Source organism: Maylandia zebra, linkage group LG23 (assembly GCF_041146795.1).
Source record: "Maylandia zebra isolate NMK-2024a linkage group LG23, Mzebra_GT3a, whole genome shotgun sequence".
NCBI classification, from domain to species: domain Eukaryota; kingdom Metazoa; phylum Chordata; class Actinopteri; order Cichliformes; family Cichlidae; genus Maylandia; species Maylandia zebra.
Window position 1 is genome coordinate 22,513,584 of NC_135188.1, and position 20,972 is coordinate 22,534,555.

General features: G+C 43.4%; 1 protein-coding gene across 1 annotated transcript in view; it reads right to left on the bottom strand.

The window, feature by feature from the left end:
- Positions 1–16,159, bottom strand: part of LOC101483126 (uncharacterized) — a 137,888-nt gene extending 121,729 nt beyond the window's left edge. Inside the window, exons 1-8 of the mRNA XM_076880464.1 lie at positions 15,886–16,159; positions 14,924–14,985; positions 14,193–14,627; positions 10,576–12,214; positions 10,215–10,478; positions 9,300–9,722; positions 7,052–7,453; positions 4,818–5,219 (exon numbers count right to left, since the gene is read on the bottom strand). Coding sequence (XP_076736579.1) covers positions 4,818–5,219; positions 7,052–7,453; positions 9,300–9,722; positions 10,215–10,478; positions 10,576–12,214; positions 14,193–14,580 — 3,518 coding nt within the window. The 5' untranslated portion in view covers positions 14,581–14,627; positions 14,924–14,985; positions 15,886–16,159. The remainder of the gene's footprint in view (positions 1–4,817; positions 5,220–7,051; positions 7,454–9,299; positions 9,723–10,214; positions 10,479–10,575; positions 12,215–14,192; positions 14,628–14,923; positions 14,986–15,885) is intronic.
- Between the last annotated feature and the right edge of the window lie 4,813 nt (positions 16,160–20,972).

Genomic DNA, 20,972 nt, shown 5'->3' on the forward strand with positions numbered 1-20,972 from the left:
AAATACAAACATACAAGAAAACTAAGAATACTGGGCCAACAAGGCCCAGGACCATGACATCACCCCCCCATAAGGGCTGGCTCCAGACAGCCCAAACACAGGAAAACAAAAACCAAACAGAAAACGACCCAGGGCGGGCGGCGGGGGCCCAGGACGGAGGGCTCGGAACAGAAAACAAAAACGAGCAACAGAAAACACAGGAGCACAAGACCATAGTTCAAATAAAGCTCAGGGGGCCGACCCAGAGCCCACCGGCACAAAAGTTCACGGGTCACACGGTCGGGGGGCCGACCGGGCGGGTGGCACAGGTGACAGAGCTGGTCCGGAGGCCGGCCGCGCGGAAGGCAACGGCGGCGGCGAAGGGGACGACTGAGCAGTTCAGGAGGCCGGCCGCGCGGAAGGCAGCGGCGGCGGCGAAGGGGATGACTGAGCAGTTCAGGAGGCCGGCCGCGCGGAAGGCAGCGGCGGCGGAGGAGACGACTGAGCAGTTCAGGAGGCCGGCCGCGCGGAAGGCAGCGGCGGCGGCGGAGGAGACGACTGAGCAGTTCAGGGGGCCGGCCGCGCGGAAGGCAGCGGCGGCGGCGAAGGAGACGACGGAGCAGTTCAGGGGGCCGGCCGCGCAGAAGGCAGCGGCGGCTCTCCAGTGTCAGGCGTACTGGCCGAGGCCCGGTGGGCACAGGACCAGACGAGGCAGGACCAGTCGAGGCAGGACCAGACGAGGCAGGACCAGACGAGGCAGGACCAGACGGTGGCGATGCGGGGGCCGGACCAGGCGTCGCTGCAGAGGCTGAGGCTGGACCAGGTGACAGCGAAGCAGGAGCTGAGGCTGAGGCCGGACTGGGCGAAGCAGAGGCCGAAGCCGGAGCAGAAGCAGAGGCCGACGCCGGACCGGGCGACGTTGAAGGCGATGACGGGGCCGGACCAGGCGATGACGCACAGGCTGGAGCTCGACCAGGCGTGGCAGAGACGGAGGCTGGACCAGACGAGGATGAAGACTCGGATGAAGCCGGACCAGGCGAGGCAGAGGCGGAAGGTGGCTGGATGGGCTCCTCGGGCCCTCCAGCTGATGTGGCATGGTGCTGGACGGGCTCCTCGGGCCCTCCAGCTGATGTGGCATGGTGCTGGACGGGCTCCTCGGGCCCTCCAGCTGATGTGGCATGGTGCTGGACGGGTGGCTCGGGCCCTCCAGCGGATGTGGCATGGTGCTGAACGGGCCCCTCGGACCCTCCAGCGGAGACAGGAGGCTGAACGGGCCCCTCGGACCCTCCAGCGGAGACAGGAGGCTGAACGGGCCCCTCGGACCCTCCAGCTGACGTAACGCGAAGCGGTGGCGTCGCCGCAGGGTGCCGGATAGGCACACCTGGGAGTCCAACAGCAGAGGCAGGATAAACTGTTATGAAGGCCCCTGGCTGGACTAGGAGCTGAGGAAACACAGGCTGCTGAGGCACAAACGCAGAGAGAGAGAGCAGGTAAAAAACAGTCTATAGGGCTTAACATCTTAACACAAGAAACCATGAAGTGGACAGTGGTAGGGACCACCAGTTCTGAGCCAGCAATGACTAGGTTCCCAAAGTCTGCATCAGTCCAAAGTGGCTCAGAGGTTACTAGCCCAGTCTGTGTAGTCCTAGGAGAGGTCAACATAAGCTGGTTGGACTCAACCGGTGGTAGTGTGCGACTCAGAGGAGCTGGTTCAACCATACGGAAAACAAGAATTGCCACTCGATCCACAAAAACAAGGCTTAGATCATCAGGAGCTAACTCCTGGAAAAACAGTAAACACACAGGTATGGACCTAACCAATGGCACCGTGGTAGCATGACTGTGGTGTGTTGGATGGATGTGTTTGTTGGAACCCGCACCCGCAGTGATCTGTGGCTTCAGAGTGATGACTATATTGAGTGGAGAGACAGATACAGGTAAAACGGTACGTAAACCATTAACTGAAGCGGGTGACACTTCAGGCTGAGAGTGAGTGGTTACACCATTGTTCGAGGCCAAAATCCTATCTAGTGATGAGTTCACAGAGGCAGGAGAAAATGGTGTCACATTAACCCTGATCTCAGCCTCCATCTCCTGAGTGGAGGTAATGGTGCTGGAGCAAAACATTTCGAAATCACCCTGTTTATTACCTTCAGGAAGACAGAAGTCATGTTGTGACATTACAGAGTCCAGGTCACCATGATCTGCAGTTATGTTTGCCTCATGATGACTTAACATGGGTTCATGATCAGTGTTCACAGTTTTCCGTTTGTGAGAAACAAGTGTAGCTGGGCAAACCGGAGCACTAGTTATGCTTTCGTTACCTTCATTCAGAGACTGGTGGAGGAGCAGGGCCGGGTCAGGAGGGAAGACATTAGCCACCGGCAACTCAGACTTGGTTGGAACTGCAGACACGGAAAGGGACACAAAAGGAAACACCTCCCTCCCACTATCAACATGAGAAGCAGTGGAAGTCTTTCTCAGTCTATGTGTGGATTCTAAGGTCCCTGCAGGAGTGAGTGAATTAGTCGTGATTGACTGAGAAGAACTGTCTCTAGCCTGCGGCTTGGTGAACAGCTCATTGCTAGCCATATCACCGGCTAAGTCTGTAGCCACCTCACATGCCTTCTGCTCAGAGGTAACTTGGAGTGACTGGACAGTTTCACTCACCTCCGAGCGTCGGGCGATGCGATGGCGACGCGAACGCCGTTTCCTTTTGGCCGTGGGCCCCGTTAACGTGGAAGGTGGAGCCTCCTGTGGCGTCACAGAGGCTGAGGAGGCGAATGTTGGCGGGGCGGCAGGCGGGAGCTCCAGGCAACTCCGGGGGCCCCCAAGGGCTAGGCGTGTCCCGCGGAAAATCTCACCGTAGTGAGGAGCGAGCCATGGCTCCTCCCGTAGCTCTTCCTCCAGTTGCGCGCATGCGGCGCGCTGCCGCTCCTCGAGGTCGGAATCCGCGCCCCCCACAGCCACCTCGTGTTGCTCAGTGGAGGGCAGAACGGGCCGTGGCGGTGCGCGACAGCGGCGGGAACGCCGTTTCCTCTTAGGGGCGGCCGTGGGCTCAGCCTGGCCTTCCGTGGCGACCGGCTCCTCGCCCTCAGACCACATCCGTGCCAGGCAGGAAGCAGGAGACGAGTAGCCCGATCGCGGCGGCGAGGGTGGGTGGTCGATCTGTGGTGGGACAGCTGACGAGAGCTCCTCCTCGGTGATAAGCCAGGGCTTCCAACGGAGCTCGTCCTCCCGATATGCCCGTAACACCTGCTGCCGCTCCTCTTCACCGAAGTCGCTGGCCTCTGGCATCTCCGTGCGCCACGTAGTGTAGACAGGCGGTGGCGAAGATGTAGAAGCCAATGAGAAGCGAACAGGCGGCGTAACGGTGGTGAGCCCCATGGTCCCAATCCTGACCGTTTCCGGTTCTTTCTGGGACAGCTGCCCCGGGCGGATGCCCACGGCGGACACAAGAAAGTCCTGGATGTGGGGGCGCAGCGCGCCGAATAGCCACGGGAGCCCGGACACCATCCGCTGAAGACGGACGGCTACGGTCTCCCGGTATTCACCTCTAGGCAGCGTCGCCCATTCCTCACAGTGGTATTCCACCGTGTAGACCAAGTCTTCCTGGAGGTCCGCGGAGGGGTTGTGAGCTGCTGGGTCCAGTTCGTGGTCGCGTTCTTCTGTCATGGTCGCTGTGTGGCAGGCAGGATGAGGACCCAAAATGCAAACTCACGGACTCAGGGGATAAACTCAAAATGCAGCTTTATTGCTGACAGGTGACAAACGAAAGCAGTGATACCAAAGCAATACAAAACTAAACTACACTGGGAAAAGCTAATTGTAACATATACCAGAAGACACGGGGAGAACCACACACAGCATGAGGGAGAACGCGACGCCGAACAGAGGGAGACGCAGACAGAAATACACAGAGGGTTAACGAGGAAAGTGGGAACACACGGGGAACACAGCTGACACAGATAACCATAACGAGACAGGGCGGGGTGAACATAACACTGACGGGAGACGGGCAGAGTCAAACAGGAAGTACAGAGGTTCAGACAGGAGGAGAGAGAGCACGGGGAAAACACAGACATAACGGGCTGGGGAAACATGGAATAAAACATAAGGAGAGACGAGGGCTCACAGATACACAGAGGGGCACACAGGGGGTAAAAGCCACGAAGGGAAAACACTTAGGGAACAACACAACAGGGCAACTCAGGAAACATGGCCTAAATAGGGAACAAAATACAAACATACAAGAAAACTAAGAATACTGGGCCAACATGGCCCAGGACCATGACACAAACTGCCTATTCTGCTATTCACTTTTGAAAGGTGTCATTTATTGAATTGGGGGATTGAAGTCTGAAGAAACAAGACATATTTGCAATATAACAAATGATTCATTTAATAAACAGGTGCCTCAGTAGCACCTGGCAGAACCATACACAACCACAAAAGCCTGGTACCTCCTCCTGGTTGGGCTGGTCACCAGCTTGGTCACACACTGCCTTGGGATGGCATCCCATTCTTGCAAGTCAGCCAATGTAGCTGTGTTGTTGACTCTGCCATGAACAGCATGCCCAACTGATCCCTCAAGTGTTCAACCCACAAAACATTTTCCTTACTTGTAATACACAGGCTTTCCAACAGTATGAGATGTATTGCTAAGAAGCAAAGAAATAAATAATCAACCAAAGATAAAATTTCTTACTTTTTGTGCTGCATTTATATGAATACTTAAACCGTACAATAATACCAAACTTTTTGGCTTAAAATACATCTATAAATCATTTTCAAAGCATCTGATGTAGCATTAATGATGCAAAGTACAATTTGCTTACCTGAGTTTTGAGATATAAGGCAGACATTCAAGGAAATTCCTCACTTCACTCTCTTCATGTGAGCAGCCTATCAGCTTCACCTGTTTCTTGTCTGGTTGGAGTTTCAGCACTTCCAGGAGGATGGAGGTCTTTCTCTGTGAGAGGTTTATGGAAAAGACTGCAGGAGCTGACTGGAAAATTGACTGTAATGAATGAAGAATACTCGATCCTGTTTTGGTCTCATAAGAGTACAGATCCACAAGAAAATCACACAATTTCTGTTTGACAGGAAATCCTTTGTATCTGCACACTGATGATAACAGCTCCAGTATCTTCTCTCCTGTCTGCTGCTCTCTCTCTGCTGCTGCACAGAACACACTCCCAAAGAACCTGATTTCTTCATCTAACTTCCACGGAATAACACTGGAACAAAAAGGAAGAAACATTTTGAGCCTGCAATCAATGAGTAACTTCAAGCGGCTATATAAAGTTTATGGAGATGCATTTTAAAGTCTTTGGCAATTTTAGCATATGTGAGAGCACTACAAAACTTTGAAAACTCACTCTGATATATTATACTATTGTCTAGGTGTAATGATTCTACTCTGATTCCCTCCTAAATATCTGACCTCACACACCCACCCTTTGGATGTCAATTTTTCTGTCTCTACCCAGAGTTCATGACCATAGATGAGGGTTGGGCTGTAAATTGACCAGTAAATTGACAGCTTTGCTTTTACACTCAATATGTCTGATGTGTCACCTGAGGTGTCAATTTCCCTCTCGCCTCACTCATGATCAAGACCCCAAGATACTTGAAATCCATTTGGGGCAACAAAACGTCTCTAACCAACAGTGGAAGCTCCACTCCTTTCCAACCAAGAACCATGGCCTCAAATTTCGGGATGCTTCTCATTCTCACCACTTTATACTTGGCTTAAAACCCCTCCACTGCAAACCATCTAATGAAGCCAACAGAACCACAACATCTGCAAAACGCAGAAATAAGATCAACTTCTAGGTAAGTGACCTCCACCTAGCCTCCTTGTAGGTGGCTAGGTGGACGACCCAGTAGTCCAACACCCAGTAGAAATGATTCTGACGTTTTGCTGGCAATCAAGCGCTTACTGTGGTTGTGCAGGTACTGAAAAGCTCATAACAACAGGCCTGATAACCTGTACTGCTAAAGCACCCAATAAAGGAATCCCAGAGGAACAGTTCAATGCCTTCACTAAGTCCACCAAATACATGTGGACTGCTTGAACCAACTCACGTCCCTTCAAGAGGATGAAGAGTTGGTCCATTGTTCCAAAATCAGGATGAAAACTCTACTGTTCTTCCTAAAACCAAGGTGAAGAGGCACTGGCTCAGATCTCTGCATGATGTCCACCGAAAGTCTTGTTCCATGGTGTCATTGAACTCATTCCACAAGTTTTTCCTTCAGTTACTGTTGAAGTCATAATCCAGTAGTAGCTGTCAGTTGCCTCTGCAGTCCCACAGGCTGACCAAGCTTGTTAAGACTCTTTCTTCAGCTTGACGGCTCCCTTCAGGAGTCCACCATCTGGTTTGAGGCCTTCCAATAGCCTCCAGTTCTCTAATTTTCTTTAACAAAATTTTTTGACTTGTTTTGGAGCAGCCATTTTAATGGTGCAGGCAGGATTATGATCTAAGATATTTAAAAGTATCAGCACAAAAAGAGATCTTCCATAACATTAATTTCTCATTTTGCCAGCTCCTTCCAATACTGTTGAAACCTGGCCGCATAACCGTACAATCGTTTCTTTAAGTTAACTTATGTGTTTTACTGGCTTGTGACCCCATGATAACGTAAAAAAGTATCTCAAACGCTGCTCCCAAATTCTTTTTTTTCTTTTATGTCACCTACTTAGTCTACTTTGCACGCCATAAGTAGGATGAACATGCCGCTGCACGTCACTGCCATATGAGCGATCAAGACTCATGCTTGCCCTTTTATTTATGAATATTTCAAAAGTCGATTAATATCAAAGTCCCACAACACTATCACCCATGCATTGCTTGCGATGGTTCCACAAAAACTCTTCTGTTTGGTATTTTTATTTATCAGCTCAACTTGGTAAACTGCATTTGTCCAGTTATTAGTTCATAATATGTACAAGCCAATGCAAGTATTGACAAGCATTCTATGGTTCTTATGAAAATCAAATAGTGGTTGCAAAAAATATAACTTGGAGAGCTTTTATGTAGAGTTAATCATGCTAGTGCAGTACATTTACCTGAGCTGTGAGATATAAGGCAGACACTGGAGTAAACTCCTCACTTCACTCTCTTCATGTGAGCAGCCTGTCAGCTTCACTTGTTTCTTCTCTGGTTGGAGTTTCAGCACTTCCAGGAGGATGGAGGTCTTTCTCTCTGAGAGGTTTATGGACCAGACGGCAGGAGTTGACTGGAAAACTGACTGTAATGATGGAAGGACACTCAAGCCTTTTTTAGTCTTATAAGAGTACAGGTCCATGAGAAAATCACACCATTTCCATTTCAGAGGGAATGTTTTATATATGCACACTGATGATAACAGCTCCAGTATCTCCTCTCCTGTCTGCTGTTCTCTCTCTGCTGCAGCACAGAACAGATTCCCAAAGAACCTGGTTTCTTTATCTGAACAGCTAGTGTCAACACTGGAACAATGAGAAGGAAACATTTAGTGAGTATTTGATCTCAGCTTCATAAATCCAACCACACACTACTGATAGACTCCATCTTGTAATGAACAGACATCCCAACAGTGTCTTCACTTCCCAAGAGTTCTCAGGAGGAACAAACTGGAAGAGAAGCTATTGCTCACGTTCAACCCCTCCACCAGATAGAGTATGCTGACATACTCAGTCTCTGTGTGACATGCCACATAATAGGACATTGACCCTTTAGTCTTTTTTCACTTGTCTCCATTATTTTACCAATAAGTACTTTGGTCATAATCACTTTGATCCTTTGTTCGTATGAGGGCTGTTTGCATGTTGCCAGCTCTGAGCCCTGGATAGCTTTCCCTTTAGTCACTTTTCTTTTGTTAGTTTCCTTAAAATGGCCATTCAGGCAGTTCAAAAAACGTTGAGCTGGGTAAGTGATTTAAACTGAGTTTCAGTCCATCAGCTAGCTTAAAATTGACCCTCTAAAAAAAGTGGATGATGTAAAACACAATGTCAGGAGTAGGGATGGGTATTGATAAGATTTTCACGATTCCGATTCCATTTTCGATTCTGTTTAACGATTCGATTCTTTATCGATTCTCTTATCGATTCTCTTTAAAAAAGGAGAACACTAAGGTCGATTAGCTTAGAACTTTGTTTTATATCTTCTCTTTGAACAAGATAGAAATTTAGGAGTAACATGGCCTTACAAACCCAACAGTGAGATCTTAAGAGATCCACAGCCTACGGCTCTTCAATTGGGTGTCACAGGGTCCCCGGGGAAAAAAATTGTAAATGTAAAATAATAAAATAAATATTCTTCTGTAGCAGTAACAAAGTATAACATGAATTATTCTGTAGCAATTACACAAGAATATCCAGTAATGTCCCTGCCTACAATTAAACGCATTCACTTACCGAAAATCGGGGGCATCTGCTGTGGCAAATGCGTTCAAGCCTTTTACCACAAACTTAGTCACTGCTGGGTGACATTCGTCTATCCTGGCCTGAAAGGAGATGCTACCGGTAGACTGCAGCGAGAGCTGCCAGCATCTGAGCCAGCCAGACTCTGTCTCTCTCATCATGGTCACCTAAATGCTCAGTAATGGCAGGTTTTGTAATAAGGCAGATCGCACTAACATAATATGCACTGTTAGTTGATTATTTACCTGCCGCATTAACGGGAGAGGACGTGCAAACGTTACCGCTGCTGCTGGGTTGAGATTCACGAGTCCGGAGCGGAATTAAAAACACGACATTCATCTAAGGTCATCACGTGTTTTGTGAGCAAATGCTTTTGCATATTCGCAGTGTTTCCTCCCTTAAATTAAATATCTACTTTGCAAGTATTGCAAGTTGCCCTGTTGTCATCCGTTCTCGTAAAGTATAACCAAACTTTTGAGCGTTTGAGCCGCTTACGCGCCGTGTTTCCTGCCAGGTAAATGACGCTCCGCAACGTGATGACGTCATTCGGGGCGACTGGAATCGATAAGGGAATCGTTTGCAAAAATGGCAAACAATTCCAAGGAATTGAAACAGTGGGAACCGGTTCTCAACAAGAACCGGGTTTCGATACCCATCCCTAGTCAGGAGCTCATTTTTCTCATGATCCATCACATTTCACAGGTTGTTGTACTGTATGATGTTGTAAGTTTGTTTGTAAGTTGTATTGCAAAAGCTCAAGACAAACTGTTATATTCAGGATAAATGAATTACTTTTCACTAAAAATCTGTAGGAGAGGTTGTGGTTCTTATGAAAATCAAAAAGTGGTTGCAAAAAAGTATAATTTGGAGAGATTTTATGTAGAGTTAATCATGTAAAGTACAATTCATTTACCTGAGCTGTGAGATATAGGGCAGACACTGCAGGAAACTCCTCACTTCACTCTCTTCATGTGAGCAGCCTGTCAGCTTCACTTGTTTCTTCTCTGGTTGGAGTTTCAGCACTTCCAGGAGGCTGGAGGTCTTTCTCTCTGAGAGATTTATGGACCAGACTGCAGGAGTGGACTGAAAACACGGCCTCAGTGTTTCAAAGTTAACTGAAAATCCTCTGCTTTTAATATGTTGATATAAATCAAGAAGGATGTTTTCTAACTCAGTTTTAACAAGAAACAATGAAAGAAGCTTCTTCGCAACGTTGTAAAACTTTGCTCCGTTATTAAGTGCTGCTTTCAGGCATAAATCCATGAACAGATTCTCCTGCTCCTTCTCCAGTGTCCCATGGTATTTCTCATGGCTCCAAAAAACTGGACATCTGAAGCTGAATAGCAGAATTTCAGAACTGATTAGACACATTTCTGTTGTACATTCTGTAAAACCTTTAGTCTTCAGCACAAATCTTGATACATTACGTGCTAGTGCTATACATATAGACTTGTTGTGCACAATGTCTGTGATTCCAAAGGAGAATAATAAAAATAACAGACATCAGAATTTTAAATTCAACAAGATAAACACCAGCCTGGGACCTGTCGGATTCTGAATCATGGAATTATTAATTTAATTAGACTCCTTACGGGAATGGAGAATGGATGGAAGGATGAATGAGTGGTTGGATAGATGGACGGGCTCCTTAGACTGAGCACTAGAAGGACTCAACTTTAAATGAGTTGTTCACCTGTTCTGCTAAAATGTTAAATTCTGATATATTGTTGTTAAAAAAAGTCACAAACAGAGGTATTTTAACTTTACTATCAAAAGACTGGATAAAACCAAGCAGACTATTTAATATGCAAGAGCCAAAGCTACATACCTGAGTGAGCTGATGAATGGCAAAGCCTCTAACAGAGACTCACACAGACTCTGGCAGGCAGGAGTTTCTCTGTTCCAGTAGAGGCAGACATTAACCTTTGTAGACATCCACTGCATGACTTCCACAGCTCTTTCAAACAGCTGCTTTTCACCTTGAGTTGGAAGGTGTAAATGATTTCCATCAAGACTAAGTAAGGTTACGAAGTCCATCTGCTCTTCGCTGAGAAGGAAAGCTTTCCAAAGCTGTTGAGGCAGAAGGTTATACCTATAATTGAAAGAAGAGATCGTTATGAAACTAACCAGCATTAAAATTCTCACTGTGTGTTGAAACCAAAAAAAGAAAAAAAAAACCAAATTCATACCACTCAACATTTTCAAGGCATTCAAACAGCTGTCTCATTCCTTGTTCTGATATCGTCACGTCCTCGAGGTTCAGCCTTATTTTCCTTTCCTTTGACTGAGTGACCACATAGGCCACAGCACAGCAAGGGTAAGGATCCAGACTGTCTCCACTGAGGTCAAGATGGTAGTCCAGTTTGTCTAGAAGGTAGATGCATGCTTCAGGACTCTGGGACTCATACAAGCACTGGCATAAGAACAGTATGTCGACATGGAGCCCACTGTCCTCAGTATCAGCCTCTTCTTGCTCACACAGATGAGGAAGAAATGTGTTAATCAGCTCCTTGAAGAACCAGTTAGATGTATTCTTCAGGTCCTGATCTGGAATCAGATGCTTCATCAAACTTGGGCTCTTCTCATTCAACAATCGACACATGAAGGGGATCAGATGTTTCATGTGTTTCTTCTCCTCTGTGAGGCACTGCTGAAAAACATCTCTGACTTTATCAGGATTCTTCAGGAGCCACAGTGCTGCAAAAAACTCCTGCACTGTGTAATGGAGGAATGCATATGTGGTTATTGTTTCAGTCACGGCCTCCTTAATGAGAAGTGGTTTCAGGAAGGACAGGACACAGATGTCTTTACAGGTCAGGTTTGTCAGATTCACAGTTTTTTGTTGAGTTGCAAGAAAAGCAGCTTCAGCCAGAGACAGAATTTCTTCTGTCTTGGTGCTGATGAAGGAATTTAGATCTTTTTTCTTTGTTTTGCTGTTTATCTGAAGGCAGAATCGAACAATATTGATGTATATCTCAGTTATTGTACATGGCTGTGGAGCATCTTTTGATGAAAAGCAAGCAGCCACCATCAGTGCATACATGGGGACATGACAAAGAGTTACCAACTCCAAGTTACTCAAAACTTTCTTCTGATCTTCACCGAGTGTTGCAGATAAGTATGTTTTTATAGTCTGCTCACTAAAGCCTTTCACCTCCACTCTGTCAAAGTCCCCAGAAAACAAGTCTTCATCCTCATCATCTGGTCTGCATGTTATGATGATCTTTGCGAGCGGCAGTAGGTCTTTGTTCAGAAGTTTCTCCACCACTGATGAAGAGATATCTGTGAGTCCATCAAAAATGATTGTAACGTTATCAGAGTGTCTCTTTATATCCTGTAAGACCGCATCTTTGCCTTCATCTGGTTCACTGAACACAGTGAAAAGCAGATCCTCCAAGTTTTTAACATTCATGATGTGTGCTTTTTCCCTCATGTCAAAGTAAAACATGTAATCAAGCTCACCACTTTCTCTTTCTGCCCAGAGTCTCAGCATTTCATGAGTCAGTGCTGTCTTTCCAATACCAGGTTTTCCAACCAAGAGTATGTTTTTATCTGTTTTCAGCAGCTCACTGGGAGAAATGTCTGGTTTCTCTTCAGGGATGTATGTCCTTAGCTTTTTAGGGCGACTCAGCTTGCTTTTCTTTTTCTTCAGTTTCTTTATTTTAGTTGGAGAAGCATTGCTCTGTGTGTCTAATATAAGAGAAATGTACAACAGATCTGGCTTCTTGTTTTCTTCAAACAGGTTTTTACTTGATGCCCAAAAGTCATTTAATAATTTCTTTACTTTTAATTTTAACTTTTCCTGATATCTGTGGCATGGCCTCGGTCCTACAAAACAGAAATAAACAAATTTACAACCTTAATTTTAAAAAGCTGGAACACTAAGTAAAATGTAAATAAAAAAAACAAAATTCAATGATTGGCACAGCTCAAAAACATTTTATTTACAGTAGAACATATACCTAACGAAATAGCTGGTGTTCAACAGTTTATTAAAGTAAACAGTCAATCACATGACACCAGTGTATTTAGGCATGTGGACATGGTCAAGACAACCTACTGAAGTTCAAACTGACTATCAGAGAGTGGAGAAGAAAGGTTATTTAATTGACATTGAAATTGGCATTGCTGTTTGGGCCAGATGGTCTGGTCTGGGTATTTGAGAAACTACTGATCTACAGGGATTTTCACAGCCTACCTGAGTCCATTGCTTTATGAAGACAGTGATGGCTGCATCCAGTGAGAACACACAGCATGTCAAATAAAGTAACTGGTTTGACCATGGCAAGTAGTTCATGGTACTCAAATGGTCTCCACAGTCAGAACCCAATCCAACGAAGTACCTTTGGGCTGTCCAGAGCTGGGAGATTTACATCATGGACGTACAGCTGACAAATCTGCAGCAACTATGTGATGCCATCATGTCAAAATGGACCAAAATATCTATGGAATGTTTCTAGCACCTTGTTGAATCTGTGCCACAACGAATTAAGGTAGTTTTGAAGGCAAAAGGAGAGACTGAAAATGATATATTTGTCATATTTAGTTCATCTTGATTTTGACAGCAATGACAGTCTCAACAGGTGCATTTTCCCCCCCCATTGTGTAGCATCCCCTCTTCTTTTAACAACACTGAACATGGATTTTTGGGAACTAAGGAGACCAGTTGCTGAACTTTTGTAGGGGGAATGTTGTCCCATTTGTGTCTGATGTAGGATTCTATGTACTCAGTCCTGGGTCTTCTTTGTCATATCTTCGGTTTCATGTACCAACTGTTTTAAGCTGGCGAAAGGTTTGGACTGCAGACCAGCCAGCTCAGCACCAAAACTCTTCTACCACAAACAGTCTTCAGTTTAGCAACTTATTGCCAAAATATGCAAGGCCTTCCCTGAAAAGGTTGTCGTCTGGATGTGGGCATATGTTGCTCTAAAACACACACACACACACACACACACACACACACACACACACACACACACACACACACACTGAAGCATCTCCATACTATCAAAGATACAGGCTCCTTAAGTGAGAACCAATAACAAGGACATGATGTCCATGATGACTAAAAAGAATTTCACCTTTCAATTCTTGTAACCTCAGAACAGTTTTGCACCCTGCCTCAGTCCATTTTAAATTAGCTTTTGTCCCAGAGAAGACAGCAGCATTTCTCTTTGTGTTCAAATATGGTTTCTTTGCATGATAGAGCATTAATTGCCATTTGTGGACGGCCTGGTGAACTGTGTTCACAGGCAGTGATATATAGAAGTATTTCTGAGTGCATGCAGGTATTTCCATGACAGAATGATGCCCGTTTTTAAACCTGTGCTGCCTGAGGATCAAAATAGCACAGTTATACGATAATGTTTTTCAGCCATGACCCTTGCATGTATAGATTCTCTGAATCATTGCATTATACACTGCAGATGATGAGATATCCAATGTCTTTATAGTTTTAGGCTAAGGAACATTATCCTAAAACTGTTCCTGATTTAGTGGTAAAATCTTTCTCCAGCTGTTTGTTTTAGCATCATTTACTTTTCCAGGATATATTTATTTATTTTCAATATTTTGTATCTTTTCTGTTTTCTGTGTTTAGTTGTGAATAAAAACTGTTTTTATACACTTTGCAAATCTTATTAATCTTAAAATTAATTACACTTTACCTAGCATCTCAAAGTTTTTGGAATTGGGGTTATACTATGAATTAAATGCAGTTGTGCACATTTTTATAGAATTAGTGCATCGAAGAAACTAAATAATGAAAAATGAAACAAGTGACAACCAGACTTTTGTCCTAAAATACCTTGTAAGTAGTTCCTGTCCATTTGTGGTTCTTCCTTGAAAGAAAAGCAGCTGATCCAGTGGTGCAGGTCAAACTTGGTCTCTCTGGAAGTTTCATTCGTTTTCTCAGAAAGAAAAGGAAGCCTCCCTAAAGTCCTCTTCCTCGTCATGTCTATAATCTTGAGTAACTCATAGCAGGCTTCTTCGCCTTTTTTAATGACTGAGTCCAGTATCATTCTTCTTTTGTTTTCATCAGTTTTCTCTGTCTGTATTAAGCTGACCTCTTCCTCACCAAGAACCCCTTTCTGATTCAAATTCTGCACAATCACAGACAGATTCTTCAATTCTCTCACAAGATGGACTCTGGCAGTCTTTACATAATCTTTGGCAGACTGTGATGTACAAGCCATGTTTTCTGAGTTCGGTGTGTCCTTCACTCTGAACCAACTTCACTGATCTGCAAAACAAGATACTAGTTTGAAAATGTTAATTTAATTATTATACTTATGATGTATTATGTTTTATGTAAAATTCAAACTGAATTTATTTCACAGTAAGCCTCTCTGCAGGGTGAGAAACCTAGTGTTAAAGAAGTGTGAAAAATAGTTCAGGAAGAAAACTAAGCAGGCAAAGATAAACCTCAACACTGTAATTTTCATGATGCTTGGCAAGGTCTAAACCTCATGGTCAGAAAACAGTGTCAGCTGATTATGTGCTGAAGACCTGTGCTACTGAGTTGGAATAGGCCCTTACTTGATTTTTTCCAGTGCCTTCTGCACTCTGCTGGACTCTGGGTGCACTCTGCACCGTTCTGTCTAAAAAAAGAAAAAGAAAGAAAGTTAAACATACAGCTGATTACAGATGTGTTGCTTTAACATCAATGCTGGGCAAGTGCATGGAGAGAGTCGTGTTTAACCTCTCTAAGGCAAAGCATGGTTTGGAAGATTGCAACTTAATTGTAGTAGACACTGTGGCAGCAGCAGAGAACCACACTGGGCGCCACTCCCATCACATTAGAACAACAGGCTACAATTTACCTAGGATAACCAAAACTGGAGAACAGGTTATTGGAAACCCACTGTGGGAATCTTGTGCCAAAGTACTGGAAAGGAGAGTTCATCCTTTAGATGAACCTTGGATGGAGGAGGAACAATGCAAATCAACCACAAGCATCAATTTCCTTCCACTTATCCAGGTCACAGTTCAGTCCATGGGGTGACAGGTGAGGTACACCATGGACAGGTTGCTTGTTTGACACCCAGAGAAAGACAACCATTTGCACTCAACTTCACACCTATGGAATCACCAATATAAATCCACTACAAAAATACAAACTCCACACATGAATTTTCAAGTCACAGATTTGAACCCAGGACCATCTTGCTGTGGGGTAACAGCGCTGCCCCACAGTGCTAACACCCGCAGCAACATGTTGCCCGAACGCCAGCTAATCTAAATAAAATGCTTTTTTTTTTTAAAAAACTGCACAATTTGTCAAATGCTCCAAATCCCAAAAAGCCCAACAAAATCCAGCACACATTCAGTCCAAATTTGAAAACTCTGTGTTTTTGCTCTCTCATTAACCTCATTTACAAAAACAAACTGTTCTAATAAAGAGCCTTTTCCTGCCATTTAAAAAACAAAAAAGTCTCCCCCACAACAACAGATACAAAAGTTTTTCCTTATTTTAATTCTTTCCTCTCGCTTCTACTCACAAATCCGTCTAGCACCGTAATCCGGTAATCCGGCCCGTGTTTTCTGGCTGTTTCTGTCAGCTGTGGGTGTTCCGTAAACAAGACAAGAACGGTAAGACGAGTTGTGAGTCCAGATGTTGCAGGATGAAGATGTTTTGAAGTTCAGCAGCACCTGCCGCCAACTTTTTCGACCAAACAACTTTGGACAACCTCTTTACAAACTCCTGCCTGCCTTCCGTTTGCTGTCCACCGTGCTCCACAGTCTGCCGCGGGGTTATGAGCGTGAATGTTTTTGGCGCGAACCGGAAAAAAGCGAATGCCTTGTAGGCGTGTTTATATGGGCGTTTCTTGACAAGGTAAACAAAAATAGAAGTGGGTTATTTGGCCTTTGCCATATATAACCCTAATTTAAAAAAGGGCGTGGAGGTAGATAATATCTGAACATGTGAACACGATTCATTAATTCATGTTCTCTGTAATAAGTTACAGTTCAGCCGAGAACAAAATTTTTGGTTTCTTTACCATCAGGTCACCTACAAAAACACAAACCGCATCTTGCGAGTCTGTGCAACGGCATCAGGAAAACTTTCCTCCACAGCTGTTAGCCTCAGTGTTTTTGCAGTGGGAAAGCCCAAAAGTGTGAGCCTGTCATTCCTTTGCCTGCATATCTCATATGGAAACAGCAATAAAGTTTCTACATTTTAAAAACCGCCCAGCTCTTCTTGATGAATCTTACCTGTATGGCACTGTGTTCAGATATCACACAGACGGTTTTATTTTCTGCGTGTGTCCACGCGTTGGCGACTTTAGGAAAAATGCCGCCAGTCATGTCGTTACTCCCAGTTTTCATAAGAACGCATCCTGTAAAAAGCGGAACTCTTAATGCCTGGAGGGTCCACTGGATGCCGCCATTGGACCAGAAGACGTCAAAACTAGTCCTCTTAAGTCCAGACACTTTTCTTTCCAAGCTCCTTAAACTACGATGACCTGGATGACTGAGAACCTTCACAGACATAGTCCTCTTATGTTTACCGAGCAGTGTACACAATGCACCAATATACTATACTACTTCAAATAATAGTTTCTATGTACGTTTTTATATAGATTTTTTCTTCTTTTGATTATTGAAAAAAAAACTGTACAAAAGAAACAAACAACATGGTACACTTTAAGTGCTTTAAAAATGAACTTATCATTTCAGAAGTATTTAAGATGAATCAAGTCTAAAATTAGACTTTTAAAAATATTTTACGTTAAGTCCAGCAAACCAGATTTTAGATGAAAACTTAATATTTCTTATTAAAACATCATGTTAGTGTTGCCATGGTCCCTGTGTCTTTGAGCTTTAGGGATGTTTTGAGTTTTCTTTGATCATCTTTGTTTTATAGTTTTGTATTCTGTTTTGATTATATGTTAATATCTCTGTTATTTCTTAGTGTCTTCATGTCTTATTATTTCCTTATACCTTTGGTGTTGTGGTTTCATGTCTTTAGTTCTCAGTTTCTAAATCTTTAGGTTAACCCCCTCTTGTGTTCCCATTCTGTCCCCTCAGTCTTGTGTGTTTTGTTTTCTTTCTCTGTGTCAGACTCGTCCATTTAAGTCTTAGTCCTGGTCTCAGTGTTATTTATTTCCTGTCTTATGTTGTTGTTATTCTGTTTTTGTGTGTATTCGCTCAGTTGCCACTCATCTTTTGTCATGTTTTTTCTTGTGGCTGTGTCCTGCTACATTGTCTGTTTCCCAAGAAGAATAAAAGTTTTGGATATTTTGTTTCTGTTCTGCTTTAGTTTGTATTATGTTAAACCTCAGCAATAAAGTTGCTTTTAAGCTTATGGGCCCTTTATTTTGAATCCAACTCCTGTCTGCTGCAAAGCTGCCTTGACAGTTGTAGAAGCCATCATATGTGTTGCTATTGTTATATTGATTAGAGTGAAAGTCTTCTGTGTCAGGTCAAACGTGTATGTAGATCAATTGCTATTGCAACCCTTTTGATAATAAGGTAGCACCTAAAAGTACAGAAAGATTCCTAATCACGTATTTAAGCTAGTGAATCACTGCTCAGTCAGTGTGTGGACCAGTCTTTGGTGGTGAGATTTAGTGGTGTATTCTGCATATGTTAAAACTTGGTGTTTTCTTTGAGCTGCTGGTGAGTAGCAGGTATCTGCTGGCAGCAGAAGTGTACCTTTAATTTGGTAAACCATTTCTTTTGTCTTTCCTTAGGGTATTTTAGTTTGTGGATGACTTTTGTTTAGTTGAAATAGCAGTGTTGCCATTTCTTTGAGTTGAGTCCTTTTTACTAAAAACCTTGAGTTTCACACTTGCTTTGTTTGCCTTTTTCTTTTCTAGTCTCCCCTCATCCCCGAGCCCGTATTCATTGAGGCGTAACAGTAGTTGTTGTCCTGCCTCCACCTGGTGTGGAACTGTGAGTTTCCTGGCTAAAGGAGAAATCTCAAACTGCCACTCAGATATTTGCTGAGTCAGACCATCTACAAAGGAAAAGACAAAAGCAAAACATTTATAAAGCAAATAAAGCATATGAAACAAAAATGAAAGAAGCATGTTTTTTTTCTTTTGTCTGTCTGTCTGTCTGATAGCCCTGCGGCAGACTGGTGATATGTCCAGGGTGTACTCCACCTCTTACCCTGAGCAGCTGGCGTAGTGCTCCCCCACACGTGCTCTCATGTTCTAAACCCAGTTGTGGCAGCAGCAATGTGGCAGGTTACAAAACTTGAGAGGGGTGCCAAAAAGTGATTTACAGTGTTTGATTAAAAAAGGATTTTCAGTATTTAAATTGTCATGAATGAGTTGTTGTTCCTTAATCTGTCATCCAATTTTATTTCACATATATCCCTCATGAATGTCACAAAGTAGAAGTTGCAATCAGTTTTTGGCCTTTATTTATCTGTGTAAAAAGTCTCACTGACATTAAACATGTAGAGTACACTAGATATGACCATTGGACCAGGAAAACAGATTTCTCCTTTTCTGATGTTTACCAACCAAGTGTATCAGTTTACTACCACGAGGATCACCACTGAAAATACTAAAATAGCACATGTATTTATTTTTTAATGGAAGACTTCTATCTTCATCTAAATGTATTTCGCCAAGAACATGTATTTTAAGGCAAAGTGTGTGTTTCTATCAGACCACCAGGAAAAAATCACCCCTCCAGGAATCTGTGTCTCCATGAGAAGTGAGACGTCTATGGGTAAATTTGAAAACTTTGAGAAGGAACACCAGAATGGCTGTGATAGGTGGGAATGAAATAATGTTTTTGATGTTTTTCTGTACAATTATCTGCACCAAATCCACAATTTAGACTGCCATATGTACATTATGTACCAACTTTCCAAAAGACAACACATTTGATTGTCTGATATTTTCCTCATTAATGTTAATCTTAACATTGTATTGACATATATTGTATTTACAGTAGCGGTTTTTGATATGGGCGACACGGGCAGTTGCCCAGGGCGGCATCGTGGTGGGGGCGGCGCGAGATTCTCTGGCTGGCCGGAGCAGCATCTGTTCGCCCAGGGCACCAAACAGGCTAAGACCGCCCCCTGTGTATTTACTTAAAACCTCCACCTAAGTTCATTTGAGGCCAGTTTAGTTACTAAAGTACAATCATTAATCTCATTATCACTCAGATTTTAAGAAAACTAAAACTAATTGTACCATGAATTACATTATAATTTTAATATCACTTATTTTCTGTCAGTGCCCAGCAGGAAAGAACAGCTTCCCCATGCAGTGCCGTGTCCATCAGTATTGAGTATGGATAAACCTGAGAACTTCAGAAGAACACTCGGTGTTGAAGATTTTATTCTAAATTATTCTAATATGTATGTGTTCCGATTGATCCATGCATTTGTGTGTATACATATATATATTTTTTCACTGTTTGCTTGTTTTTAACTCTGACTTCTAAATTAATCTGGTTTTTTTTCTTGTTTTCTAATCAGATGACTGTGAGCACAAACTGGACCAAAACAGCACAGATTTATCTCTTCCTGTTTGACGACAATAGGACTGTGATACCGCTGAGTGAGGGGAAGCCATATTCTCATTATCCAGAGCGATATGAAGCTTGGCCCCAGTCGCGACATAGAATTGGTCTGACTGGAGGCTGTTACTGGGAGGTTGAATGGGAAAGAAAGGTCAACATAGCGGTAACTTACAAAGATATTGAAGATTATCATAGTGTACTCCTGGAGCTTGTATTGTTGTGAAGATGGTTACTACTCCTTGCATAATAAAATCATCAGACCTATAAATTCTCCTCACAGCTGGTCCTCCAACTAAGTAGGAGTACATTTGGACTGGAATGCTGGCACTTTGTCTTTCTACAGAGTCTCCTCAGACCCACCAATCCACCTCCACACTTTCTACACGACATTCACTGACTCTGTTTGTGCAGGATTTGCATTCTGGGAAGGGCCTGGCTCCTTAGTGTCTCCCTGCCAGCTCTAGTTTGATGGGAGTCCGCTTGTCTTAATAGACAGTTTGCCAGTACTTGCTTTTTTGATAATCTTTTTGAAACTGTGCATCACATACACATTAGAAGTGGCAGTCATGGAGTAAACAAACATACTACTGTATCATGATATGTGGTCTAAAATAGCAAAGATGTCAGTGTCATGGTACAGAAGTTCAGCAATACTTGACATATTAGAAGGGAATCAGCTACAGTACATAAATATGTCTATGTAGCAGAAGGAAAGCGACGCCCAACAACATTCTTATTTTTAATTAACTTATTCACCACATTTGTCCATTTAAATAATTTGTTCATCTCATTTCATTATTGGTGTGATTTGCTGTGTCTGATGTTTCCTTCTTTACTTGCTGCTTTTTATTTTGTTTGGTTTAATTAGATTTATATTTTGTCAATGTTTCATGAAAATGTTTCATATTTATAGAAGAATGCTAAAAAAACTCTTCCTGACACGTTGCAAATATGAGTCAACTATGTTAACAGCTGCTCAAAACTTGTAAAGTAGAAACACCGACTTGAAGCGATGAAGCTACAGAGTAGTATCATGTAGTGACTGCCTTTAAAACATAATAATAATAATAATAATAATAATAATAATAATAATAATAAT